This window comes from Acipenser ruthenus, chromosome 7, assembly GCF_902713425.1.
Source record: "Acipenser ruthenus chromosome 7, fAciRut3.2 maternal haplotype, whole genome shotgun sequence".
NCBI lineage: Eukaryota > Metazoa > Chordata > Actinopteri > Acipenseriformes > Acipenseridae > Acipenser > Acipenser ruthenus.
In genome coordinates, this window is record NC_081195.1 from 48,519,761 (window position 1) to 48,533,772 (window position 14,012).

General features: G+C 33.7%; 2 protein-coding genes and 1 long non-coding RNA gene across 6 annotated transcripts; 2 read left to right on the forward strand and 1 right to left on the reverse strand.

Moving 5' to 3' along the window:
- Window positions 1-914: 914 nt before the first annotated feature.
- LOC131737646 (uncharacterized) lies at window positions 915-3,162 on the forward strand. Its single transcript, XR_009329292.1, has 3 exons — window positions 915-1,284; window positions 1,387-1,442; window positions 2,654-3,162. It is a non-coding gene; the product is annotated as an uncharacterized LOC131737646 (long non-coding RNA).
- A 1,295-nt stretch (window positions 3,163-4,457) lies between these two features.
- On the reverse strand, window positions 4,458-7,663 carry tprkb (Tp53rk binding protein). 4 transcript variants are annotated; one of them, XM_059027183.1, is made up of 5 exons: window positions 7,101-7,125; window positions 6,831-6,985; window positions 6,366-6,488; window positions 5,552-5,728; window positions 4,458-5,445 (listed from the first exon to the last, which is right to left on the reverse strand). In XM_059027183.1, the coding sequence occupies exons 1-5, from the start codon at window positions 7,123-7,125 to the stop codon at window positions 5,359-5,361; spliced, it is 567 nt and encodes a 188-aa protein (XP_058883166.1). In that variant the 3' UTR covers window positions 4,458-5,358. The 4 variants fall into 4 exon arrangements, with proteins under 4 accessions (XP_058883166.1, XP_033883098.1, XP_058883167.1 ...); XM_034027207.3 differs by lacking the exon at window positions 7,101-7,125 and adding an exon at window positions 7,552-7,596 and having other exon boundaries at window positions 4,459-5,445; XM_059027184.1 differs by lacking the exon at window positions 7,101-7,125 and adding an exon at window positions 7,399-7,545 and having other exon boundaries at window positions 4,459-5,445.
- Window positions 7,664-7,809: 146 nt separating this feature from the next.
- On the forward strand, window positions 7,810-11,287 carry alg10 (ALG10 alpha-1,2-mannosyltransferase). The gene is made up of 3 exons (XM_034025373.3): window positions 7,810-8,161; window positions 8,461-8,658; window positions 9,699-11,287. The coding sequence occupies exons 1-3, from the start codon at window positions 7,997-7,999 to the stop codon at window positions 10,755-10,757; spliced, it is 1,422 nt and encodes a 473-aa protein (XP_033881264.1). The 5' UTR covers window positions 7,810-7,996; the 3' UTR covers window positions 10,758-11,287.
- The last annotated feature ends 2,725 nt before the right edge of the window (window positions 11,288-14,012 follow it).

The following is a 14,012-nucleotide window of genomic DNA, read 5'->3' on the forward strand; positions in this document are numbered from 1 at the left end:
GTAGTATTTGTAAACCAAACGTTCTGGGATTTGTAGTTTTATGGACACGTTATCCTTTATCGTCGCTCGTTCGCTCGCTTCTGGTGGAAACCAAGTCAATTATTTGGCTTCTGTACAGACCTTTATTAATTTTCAATCACATTCAACAAACAATTTATAAATATTTTTTGAGAAAAGAAAAAGTAAAAAAATACTGAAATGGTCTACCGTCCAACAACACTATAGTTTCCTATATGGTACTTTCTTGAATTAAATTATATTAAGTGTAGGATGCCAATATACTTTTGTCTGCGACTGTATTAATGTATATATTACTTTGGTACCATTAAAAAAAATAAAAAATAAATCAATATATTACTCTAATGTGGATTGTGTTGACTATAGTCAACAGAAATACAAATGAATCAAGTTTCTTATTTATTTATTACAATTAACAACAGACTATAGGATGTAGAAATAGCTATATAAGAGAATACTAAAAACTCAAATGCCACGTTTTTGCCTCACCAGGAGTTTCATAAGACACCACAATGTTGAACTAATGTGTTTTATTGTCCTCGGTACTGCATCCAATAATATAACTAAGACAGTAGGCCTATACATTGGCACGGCAACATATGAGGTATGAGGAAAGGCTGCGTAAAATCAATCAAACAAAAAGCCATAATTAGGGCCTACAAATCAAATCAGTGCAGAAGTGATGAGGATCTAGATAGTGTGCTTGAAACTTCGAAAATATGTTTTTGGTATACAAGTATAAATAGAAAATAAATATAATGTATTCGTAATTATACGTCGAAATGATGCACAGCAGAAAGAACATTTCAGACATATTTGTCTTTCATGTTCTTACTTTTTATTCGAAAAACAAAGTTATCATATATTTTTATGACATATATTTTCAAAACATTGTTCATTGGATGCAGTCACATTGGTTTTATGCGGGTTTATCTTAAATTTAAAAGCTTAATATGGCATGGTATTGAAAGAAGAAGCAAGAGGTTTGTAAGAACTCATTTCCAATTGTTATCCATTGCGCCAGCAGGGATGAGAAACAGTAGTAAAGACTCGTGACGGGGAGTTGTATACACAATTTCCTTGGCAATCTGTGCTATACCCGCAAAGGGGTTTCTTTTTATCATGCTAGCAGAAACACATCCCGTTCTTAACTGAGATCAGGACTAACTCATTTTAAAGGAGCAGGAACCTACTTCCAGTCTTTGAAGGAACACAGAAGGCGGCTGCTTGGTGATACAGTATTTACTGTGTCATGTAGCACAACAGGTCAGAAAAGAAAGAGGAACCACAGGCAATATATTTAAAGATGGTCTGACATTAACAAGGTTACCTTATTTAATTTTGGTTTTTTTTCCCCGGGAAAAACAGTTCTGATCAAGGCAACGTGCGTTAAGCTTCAGCTGAGAGATGAACTCTATTCGAAGGTAGGTTGCAATCTATTTTTGGTACATATTATATTAAGTTAACGAATGCAACTTATTTTTATATTAACGTCTAGGCTATATTTACACTTTAACAACACTATATAGATTCAGTAAGAACTTCAAATTAACGTTATTTTTTTGTTTTATTGCTAGTTCTCTCAACGTTTTGATAATTTTGCACGTTTGCACTGGAGAATATAGTGTGTGTGTATATTGGTACTTCTAAGTACAGTGGGGGGGAAAAAGGATTGCAATGGAGTCAGATACATGATGATGACCCACTAATCCAGAGCTGTACAGTAAATATAAAATTATTTGTATTTAGGACACGTTCTTCCATGTATTGTCATATTCTGATGTCCTCAAACTGTGCTAAAGAATGTCCAAAGTTTAATCACAATTTGATAAGCATATCCACCTAAGTGTGTTCACTACTGATTAGACTACAGAAAAATGCATCCTTTATGCTCTCTACTACATAATTTACAACCATCTCAACTATGGAACCGATATTTCACTTTCTGTTACCATACAAATTAACACTGTAATTCCTCAAGGAAAAAATTGAGAGCAAAACCATCTATTTTTCTCTATACCCGGTAAACAGAATTGAATACAAATATTATTCAAAACAAAAACATTTAAATTATATTAGTCTAATTTGAAATTATCTTGAAGGGAAATTATATATATATATATATATATATATATATATATATATATATATATAGACAATTTTCTTAAATCAGAGACATTGACACTGTACATCACCTTTTATAAGGGAACTCTAAAGTCAGTTGATAGTTCCTGTGCATATTATTGCGGGTATACAGAAAATCCACATACTGTTACCAACAAAAAATGCTTTTTTTCTGTATTGCTTTTATTCAAGCTTGCAATTCAACAGCTGAAGTCACTCCATATCTAGAGTCCAATCAACTGCCTCACTAATTAGGCGATTAAGTGCATATACTTCAGTCATAGTCACTCAAGCGTGTCATGGTCAAGGATGAATGATAGAATGATTAAAAAGAAACCAAAAACATTTCGTCAATGTCCATCATTTATATACCTTATTTTTTTCTAAAATAAATGTGTTTTAATAGTGATGTTTCTTTTGATGCTCTGTATATATATATATATATATATATATATATATATATATATATATATATATTAGAATAAAAAACATTGTCTCTTTTTATTTCTAGGATTCAACCCTTGCGAGCTCGAAGACAGAAAAGCTGTGGAAGTAAACACCCTTATCGACCACTGAGCACAAATGAACTTGCCACCTGTACTATGATGATCATAATTGTTATAATAACAATATGGTGTTCTTGGGCAACTGCCCCCAACCCTGCCCTATAGCAAATTACGCTCCTGCTTGGAGTGTGTACACTACACAGGGCTGAAGACAGTTCAGAACATTCTGTGACCAATCTTTTAAGAAGCAGAAGGTGTGAATTGACGCCATGTTCATTTGGAGCTGTTTGGGTTTACGTAAATGAAAGCAATGTTAAGTGTGGTGCACATACCAGTGATGTCAGATGTTGAAACTTTCATTCTAAAAAAGTGAACGTTTAACTGTTGTTTAAATAGCAGCTCCGGAGGAATGAGATACCACAAACACATGGCGAATGGAAAATGTGGTGTGTCTGCGCTATTTCGTTAAACCTGGTGATGCGAAACAGTCCCTGTAATGTGTCAAAAAACTATAACACAACTAATAATAAAGTGCTTCTCAATTCACTGAGCCAGCTGATGTATTTTGCGCCATTTTTTTGTTTCTAAACAGATAGATCTAACAAAACACAACTTCTAGGCTAGTAGGAGCCCTTAAAGTGATGAACAGAATAATTTCATAAATCTCCCCTTTGTGATGTTTTATACTCTAAAGGTCTGCAATGTGCAGTGAAGGTGAAATAACCTATGAAGTGCTATACTCTAAAGGTCTGCAATGTGCAGTGAAGGTGAAATACCTTATGAAGTGCAAGTGTAACACATTTCTTGGGAGTACAGAAACTTTCTTTAACGTAATGCAGAAACAGATATAATTTAAAATGACAATACATATTTGCTAAATGTGTTTCTTTCAAAGCTTCATATATATATATATTGTTTTGGTTAGCTACATTCTCTTTAAACTAATATTTTAAATGGTTTATTTATACTTTTGTAACTGTTTTTCCTTTTAAAAAGTTGCATTTTGATAATTGTGAAATCACAGGAACAGTTATTTCAATGGATTTCATTGTTTTTATGTATTTAATACGAAAATAACTTTGTTTTGGAAAATCAGCTGTCCATCTAAAATACTTTTAAAAGCTAAGAGTTGCAGTGTTTCAGGTAGAGAGACTAACTTGTGTTCATGGCATGTACTCAAAAACTGAAGTCTGTTTTTTATAACCGTCCGACCTGAATTTACTGCAGATGACAACAGTGTCAAAAGTTTAAATACACTGTTCAAGGACACAGTACATAACATTTCTTGTGTGACAATTTAAATAAACATAATCCCCTAATCCCTGTTATGAATTCATTTTATCATAGTCTTGCTGTTCTCTATAGCTGCTAACCTAAAAAAAAAACCAGGTGGTCTTATCTTAGAACAATATGTGGATATGTGTGTGGATTAGAGTGTGAAACAAGTTTTTAAACAAATGTGTTAATGTCTTGTGCACCAGACAGTACAAATAACTTTTAACTCAGTGCCCTGGAGATTACAAATGTTTTTCCTTGTGCATTTAAGAAAACCATTCCTTTTCAAAACCATTATAATAACAAAAGTGTAGTTCAAACACGTTGCCTTGACAAGACACAGAACAGTTTGTAGAACCTCCCAAGAAGAAAAAAATACTGTTTTCCCAAATCAATGAGCATTTGAGAAAAGGCAGAAATGTTTCGGTTAATCATTTATATTTGAATCATCTTATATTGGAATAATGCTATTTAAAACTGGTTACTTTTTTGGTAGTCATATTGAATAACATTTACAGATTTTTTCAAAGAAGCCATTTATTATTCAAAAAGACAGATACTATAGACATACTGTAATTTATATATTCAGAGACATACAATAAAACAAGGAAGGGGTCAATCCTTATTTACAGCTTCCTAACCTCTAAGGAAGTTGAATAATAACTGTTCAAGTGCCTTTGAATTATTATTGGATTTGTATTCCTAAAGGTGTAGTGCCCCATACAGGTTTAAACATATCATGCATTTAATAAGGTTGCTGGCTTCAAAGCCATGTGAAAAATACATAATCTGTACATGTTTCCATTTGGAATGAAAAGCAATCTCCTGAGGGTTATGGTATGGAAATGGTTACCCAGCCTTGTTGATGCTGAACCATTGGGATGCATTAAGATCCGACTTGGGGATAAATCAACTATGAGGAACTGGACTTAGCATTGATGGGCTGTACAGCCTCCTCTTGTTCATAAATGCTTTTTTTTATGTTTAGCTTCCTAAACTGTAACCTTCTACTGCTGCAAGGAGTATCGTGACATATTGGCAAGCAGGTTTAAAACTATTTGGTGAATAACAAGCCATGTAACTGATCAATGAGAAGTGATATATTCTTTGCAGATAATGCCTGACGGAATGAGTACTGGAATGTATTTATTTGCCATAATAAAGACAATATGCCACACATTCTTCAGGTATGGATAATCTAATGTTGACCAATAAAAAATGATTTATAGATATTATCAATTTTATACCACTGAACAATTTATTTATCTGATACAGATAACAATATCCATTATGTAGTGTTTGTCACCTAGAGTAGCATGTTAAACAGTACTGCTTCACAATAATAAAAAAAAGAAAAACAGAGCTTCTTGTTTTTTTAGTTTTTTTTTTATGTACAGTAGATTCCACGATAAACTATCTAAGGGAAACTTCTACATTATATAACATCTTTTGTAGCCATTCTGCAAATAATGCCATCAAGCAGTGTTCCAACCTTTTCCTCCTGAGGGGTAAGCTTGTAAAGCTGTAAGAAAACAAGACAAAAGCCTTTTAACTCAAATACCAATTTAGATTTGTTTTCTTTGATATCAACCTACATAAATGCAATTATTATTTATTTTTTTACAAACCTTTTTAACTTTTGCCACATCTGTAATCGTTGGCAGATCTTCAAGGGAAATTTGCCGTCCCTCCACATGAGCTGTAATTTCCTCTGGGTTACACTTATCCTCTTTTTCATGAACCAATACAATGAGAACAGCTGAGTCACTGTCTGATATCCCAAATTTTTTAAAAGCATCAGAAATCTAAAAGGAAAAACGATTTAATCAATGAAATAGACAGGTTTGACCTTGGTTTACCTTCTCAGCAGGACAGCCTGAGACAGATGAGTACTCCCAACTGAGCCACCAACGCAACAGTTGGAGTAGTGGTTAGGGCTCTGGACTCCTGACCGGAGGGTTGTGGGTTCAATCCCCAGTGGGGGACACTGCTGTTGTACCCTTGAGCAAGGTACTTTACCTAGATTGCTCCAGTAAAAACCCAGCTGTATAAATGGGTAATTGTATGTAAAATAATGTGATATCTGTATAATTAATGTGAAATAATGTATAATGTGAAATAATGTAAAAATGTGATATCTTGTAACAGTTGTAAGTTGCCCTGGATAAGGGCGTCTGCCAAGAAATAAATAATAATAATAATAATAATAAATAACATTCAGGAGCACCCTGCTTTACCTGGGGATCCCCATCCAACTACAAACCAAGTTATACATGTAATATGTACCTCTGGGAGGCAAAACTAACATTTTAAGAATGGAAAATATTTTCCTTCAATATTTTAAATATTTTTAGAACCGTCTCAGGCATCTTTAAATGGCTGTATTTGACACCCGAGTCAAAGCAAGTTCTCTTTCAACTCTTTAAAGGTACATTAACTTACATTATTGGCTGGTGACAGATTGAATATAATTTCAGAATAAAGACTTCGTGTCTTCATTTTCCCAACTTCGTGTAAATGAACTGCCTTGTTTGCAGCCACCAGTATCTGAAAGGAGTCCACTATCTGCAATTTAAAAAAAAGAATTGGATTATATGCAGTAATATGCCCCAAATAATTACATTAACATATTACAGTACCTTGCATATTTGGACTGACAGGTAAAACTTTAAAGGGCAAGCAGATTCTAATGTAATTTTATTTATTTATGTTTGGTATAAATAAAATAAAGAATTCACCCCACTTTCGTTGAGTATGCACTACATTACACGCAAAATATTAACCAATTTGAAAAATGTCACATTAGTTTCAGTAGTGTCACAAATAAACTTTCTAAACCAAATTGCATTTTTAAACTTTTTACTGAGCATGTTTAGGCTGCACACTGTATTTTCCTTTAATTCCTACCATTGTTGGGTTTATCAAGGCTCCATCAATAGCTCCTTCCATTGCTTTCTTTCTCAAGATTCCAGCATTCTTGACATCTTTAAACAGCAGCAGGGTCACAACACGTTCAGGAAACAACTCCAGTCGATGAGTTGAATGCATTTCTTCAAAATACTCTGAAATACAATAAATAACAAGAGAGGGCTACGTTTGTTGAAACTGAAAATTAAATCAATGCACTTGACAGAGACACACGTGTTTACGACAAAAGCAGACCGCGTGGTGTTGTACCTATTTTGTAGGAGCAAATGTGCATAAATAAAAATACGTCGCACCAGTCTCGAGATAATTTCTGTATAACTGACAATAACAATATTGTCCAACAGGTGACACTATTGTGCTCCGTAAACATTTTATGACACATTACTAAACAAGGCTTGTAACTCTTTAGGCTGTATGAATTCCACAGGAAAATTAAACTAGGGGGATTCGTCTGGTATCTCGCATTTCTACAGATTTCCAACACATTTGCAACAAAAGACAATATCTAGAGCCTTATCACTTTTAAAACTCGCTACACATTGCCTACCTGAGGTGCAACTTCCTCGTTTTATGCACCCGGCGATTCAAATAATCATATTACCCATATATGAAAACAATATACAGTACCGTAGTTCCTGGTTTATAATATTAATATTAAATTTGACAATCTACATAATTAAGACAGAGAGAGAAAACACACCTACCGATGTAACTCAACACTTTCCCACCTCTGAAAATGAGACCTAGTACTACAAGCAAATTCTTCCCCAGGAAACAGTAACATAGTTACATTCCATTACAATTAATCGTTCAGTTTAATGTGTGTATTCCATAAGTATACTACTAATAAATATATAAATATGTGTATAACTGTAGTAAGTAACTTTCATGGAATTATATTTATCTTCTATGGATTTTATTTGGAAATGACTTGGGTTTCTGGGGGGATGACTTACAACAGGACTTCCTGTCAAACCGCTGTAATTTATTTTCCTGGACTGTGGCTTTTTCGTGTCTTATCGTATGCCATGGAAATGTAACTTCCGTTACATCTAGGCTTCAAAAATACGACTGCTTTTCGATACACCTAGTTTTGTTGCACATTGCATCGTTTTTTTTTATCTTTTGCAAGTATTAAGAAAATAATGGAGAAAGCGGAGTGGTATATTTTCTCTTTTCTGTCCTGCACATACTTTCTGATCTCCTGCATTTTATTCTCAAAATTCACACGAGAGCAAAGGGAGCCCTACATGGACGAGATATTTCATGTACCACAAGTTCAGAAATACTGCGAAGGTAGATTCAATGAGGTATGCATTCTTTTCCCTAAAACTCTCATGATTAAAACAAAGATCCACAAATGACTCAGTACATTTGTACCTTTTACAATTGCTGTTTATCAAAATGCAAATGTTACGGGAAAAAAGTGCAGGATATAAATTATGGTTAAAAAAAAGATTTTGCATTCTACAGTGGTTAGTCTTAGTCAAATAAATGCAAATAACAATGTTTGTCAAACCAGTTACATAATGCACTGTATGAGGATTAACCAATATGCATTTACAACTGTGGAATAAAATGTATGACAATATCTGACTCTCATTTTCAGTGGGATCCCATGATCACAACTTTACCTGGCTTGTACTTGGTTTCTGTTGGAATAGTTAAACCTTCAGTCTGGTTGGTTGGATGGTCGGGGAAGGTGGTCTGCTCCACTGGAATGCTGAGGTTCATTAATCTCCTCTTCAGCAGTGGAAACCTGTATTTAATTTATCTCATCCTGTGCAAGTTGCACCAAACAGACAAGGTAGTGTATGTAATTTCCTATTAGTGGCGGTCCTCCTGTGGAAAGAGATGGTAGCATTTTTTGTTGGTAACAAAATGTGGATTTTCTGTATACCCGCAATAATATGCACAGGAACTATCAACTGACTTTAGAGATCCCTTATAAAAGGTGATGTACAGTATCAAAGTCTCTGATTTAAGAAAATGGTTATATATAATATATATATATATATATATATATATATATATATATATATATATATATATATATATATATATATATATATATATGGATGAAGGCTATGCAGTATTTGCATCCTGAGCCATTCGAAAAAAAGGCATAATACTGCAGTAGTGACGTCAAAATGGCATACCGGTATTCTTCTAGATACTTGACCTTTGACCCATATTTGACTCCTGTACACCCCGACCACAAATCATGCTTTTTAGGCACTTTTAACAAATCTGTCTCTGTAAAGATTTACAGTCATCCTCCACCAACGGCAGCACCAAGCAAGCGAACCAGACAAATAATCTTCGACATTTTCCTTAAAAATATGTTATTTTTTGTGGTTCAATATCTACACAATTTAATTCACCGCACCTGAATTATCAAAAAGAAAATTCTATTTAAGATTCTTTAATATTGACTTAATATTCATTAAATTCACTTGCAATTTGGACCTTAACACCTGTTTATTGTCTTTTTTTATTGTACAGATATTCATGTATTATAAAATAGGCTTAAGTGAGCTAAAGGACAGCTTATAAACTACTTGACCTAACGGTGTCGTAGTTTATGACATATTATTTCATTTCATTACCCAAACCCTAGCCCAACCATAAACCTTAAACTAGTCATTAGTAACAGTTATTACTGGGAAAACTCAGAAAATGAGTGACAGATTTGTAAAGGTGTAAATAAAGGAGACATTGCTTTCATTTACACAGCTATATATATATATATATATATATATATATATATATTTTTTTTTTTTTTTTGTTAGTGTTCAGCTGTTGATGCACCCCGAGGTTATTTATATTTTGAGTGTTCTGTTCCAGACCGCCTCTACATCTCGGAGAATTCTGTCTGCTTTGGCACTCTCCTCATTTCCGGTTCTATACTTCTTCACATTCCTCTACTACACGGATGCAGGGTCCACCTTCTTCACCCTCTTTGCGTACTTGATGTGCCTCTATGGAAGCCACAAAGTCTCTGGACTACTGGGGTTCTGTGCCATCATGTTTCGCCAGACAAACATCATTTGGGTTGTATTCTGTGCTGGAGTTCTTATTGCCCAGAAGTTGACCGAAGCATGGAAGACAAAACTGACAAAGAAAAGAGAAGATAAAGTCTCCACCTCAACTGGGGCATCTATCACAGAGATCAAAAAAGTTACCCAGTTCATGGTGGAATACATACTGTCAGCATCAAATGTGAAGATCTTGATCTGTTTGACGTGGCCTTATGTCATGTTGCTGGTGGGCTTTCTTGTTTTTATTGTGTTTAATGGTGGGATAGTTGTAGGGGACAGGAGCAGCCACGAGGCTTGTCTGAATTTCCCACAGTTGTTTTACTTTTTCTCATTTACGTTAGCATTTTCAATTTTCCATTCATTGTCTTACCAGAAAATTGTAAACTTTATTCAATCCCTGAAGAAGCACCCTATTTTTTTCCTCTCCCTCACCGCCCTGTCATTATTCTTGGTTTGGAAGTTTACTTACGTCCATAAGTATTTACTGGCTGACAACAGACACTACCCTTTCTATGTATGGAAGAAGATTTTCCAGAAGCACAGACTTGTCCCTTACATACTGGTTCCAGGCTATATGTTTGCAGCTTGGAGTTTTGCTGACTCACTCAAGTCCAAATCTTTGTTCTGGAACCTAATGTTTTGTGTATGTTTAGTTGCTGCAACAGTCCCCCAAAAATTGTTGGAATTTCGCTATTATATCCTGCCATATTTAATCTATAGACTCAATATTCAAGTACCATCAGTGTTCAGGCTTGTTTTAGAGCTAGGTTTATACACAACTGTGAATGCACTGACTTTTTACCTTTTCCTAAATAGAACTTTTCTTTGGCCTGATAGCAAGGAAGTGCAGAGATTTATGTGGTGACATTCCATACGCCCAGTGTGGGAGACAAAAGAGATAAGTATACTTTGTATATTGGCTACAAAATATGTAACGACCGTACTGTGAAATGGGGGGGTGGGGCGACTGATTTAAAAAACACAAATCTGACAAAACGTAGCAATGAGTATTTCTATAAACTAAGAAAATAAAGCCATAATCTCATGTAATAAGGGTTTAATAGGTAGGCTGTAAAATGAAAATAAAATACTGGAAGGTTTGAAGTACTAAAGGGAAATGTCTACAACTATTAGTTTGTGGTTGTTTTTTTTTTTTAAAGAAAATGAGGTACATGTACATTTGCAATTAATACTTTATTCCTTTAGTTCGGGTTGTTTCTTACCATGGTTATTGTTTTGACTGCAAGTTTTTCTCAATGCTCTTAAAAGACTTTCTGTTTAGTAGAAACTTTTTTTTTCAGTACTACTACCTGAATTATCAAAAAGAAAATTCTATTTAAGATTCTTTAATATTGACTTAATATTCATTAAATTCACTTGCAATTTGGACCTTAACACCTGTTTATTGTCTTTTTTTATTGTACAGATATTCATGTATTATAAAATAATAGATAGGCTTAAGTGAGCTAAAGGACAGCTTATAAACTACTTGACCTAATGGTGTTGTAGTTTATGACATCACGTAAATTTATATATATATATATATATATATATATATATATATATATATATATATATATATATATATATATATATATATATATATATATATATATAAATTTATTAATCTTTTTTTTATCAGTTTGCTTTTTACTTATTGGCTCTCCCACAGTATAGGGGTGTGTGTGAATAAGATGAATTCCAATGCTGAGTTTATTTATATGGCACTTGACACCTCTCCCCCAGCATCTCTTTATGGGTAAATTGTCTGTCTACAATGACACTAATCATGTTAAGCTTTAGAGACCCAATTATCAATAGTATCACAATAATCAATGATTGTTCTAACCCGACTCCACAAATCTGTCTTTCTTTGTGGAGCTGGAAGAGTTACTACTTAACTAGTTTTGCACCCTTTAAACTCTTGGTTATTGGATATTGAGCAAGTAGTGACGTCTAATCCTGTTAAAAACCTTCACATACCCTTTACTAAAATGTACTCTGGAACAGATTTTTAAATCAAACCCAACCCAGGGTAACTATATTTACATTGCCTCTTGACACCCCATCCCATAGGCCCCTAGGATCACAAGAGATTAAGACAGTTTTCATTTAATGGAAACCCATATTGCTCTGTGGGAATGTATCATGTATGTAATATGACTATATTGGTCCATTTGCAATGTTTATTGTTTTAATAAATGAAAGGGTTGGACATAAATCAGCTAAATTTATCCTTTTTTCTTTTTGTGTATTGCATATCTTCCTCTTTTTAGTTTAGGAACTACATTCCTCAACAATTTAGGAAAGTATTAGTAACCTTCCTGTTTTTTATTATTATTTATTCTTGTAGCAACTCTTTCAGGACTGTCTGTAAATGTTTTTCATCATTTCAGCACTAGATGGCCTAGTTGAACTGTTCTAGACACTGTGAGTGAATAAAATATAATGTACTCATTCTATACTGCTAGTTTACATTGTTTATACATTTATTAAGACAGTTTCTAAAGCAGCTTGCATGAACTGGTTTTAAAATCAATATTGCTGTTGTTTAATGAGAGGGGCACTCTCTGTAACTGAAATGCAAATGCACAAGTGTAGTGCTGCCCCAAATCATTGTGCATCAATAAGGCAAATGTTTGCTGTATTTTTACACAGGGAACTACATATTACACGGCAATGGGTACATTTCACAGAAATCGTGAAAACTGTGATTGCCGGGAAAAAAATACAGCCTTACCAATCAGTATAACATCCAGAGTAAAGTATAATTACATGGTGCTTTAAACCATGAAAATAATAGCGGAACTTTGCACTTTGAGCAGTATTTTGCTAAACAAGTGATACATTCTATATATGGGCAGGTATGCAGCAGACATGCCACAATACAACTCATCATGATAGGCTTGCTTGTGTGAAGCAATCCAGCTGGGAATTGGACCCACAAGCATCTTATCCAAAGACTATGATGCAAACCATTTGGTAACTCTCCATACACAAAGGGCTTAACTATAAGGTTAAATGCATTCGTGTTGGTAATGTTGGTAATAATTATGTCAGAGAAAAAGTTTGACAGTAATTGCAACTGTGACTTCATGAAAATGAAAGCTAATACATATCAAGGGCACTTATTTAATACACAGTAATTACTATGGAGACTTGGGTATTAGTGTTCTAAATTTAATTTATGAACAAGGCTCCCAGATACAATAAATATAGTATGTCGACTCTTACTGATGTGTTACTCTCGAGTAATAACACCCTCTTTTTATTTTTCCAACAAAACCATTTTCTTTTTGTGAGCTCCTGCAGTTTAAGCATAATCATTTGTGTAGTTTTCAATTTGTCTTTGTTTTAAGGCATACTTGGTGATGATTTTGGTAATAGTACATTCTTTCTTGGCACTGAAAGAAATGTTTATTTCTGGGAAATTACATTTTGAATACTGATTGGTAGAACCTTTTTAGGTATGACAAACAATCTTTCATCAAGCTATGCTATATGTATAAAAATAATGTTCTGTTCACAATTATGTATGTAAAAGAAATATCAAAGTATGATTGGAAAGCTTGAATAATCAGGATTAGTCATACTAAATGATGTTTTTTTAATGAGGAAAAGGTGCTTTCTAATTATGGAATGGTGTGGAATTGCAAGTTGTGTTTCTGTCAAAATCTGCCAAGGGATATTAATTAAAACTATATACACTATGCTGAAAACATATTCCTCTCAAGGCTAAGCAAAGCAACAAATATAATTGCATGAATTGTGTCGTGGTCAGTTTTTATTTATATAGAATGTTAATAGAATTTTAGAAACTCAAATTTTGCATTACATTTCAAGACATTTTTCACACATACTGTATTGTTTCGAGGAACCCAGAGAAACTATATCCTGTTCTTGTAAAATGACATATTTTCTTCAGTATACCAAAATAATAGCAATATCAATAGCAACAGAATGTTCAATATCAAGAGTTTCATCAGGATAAAAGGATAAAATGTATCTTTGAGAAGTTCAAATACCAGTATCCTAGAGACAGCACATGTTATAACTTTCCTCATGCAGGTATATAACTGAAGGACGCTTTCAGAACTATTAGATGAGATAACAGAGTTGA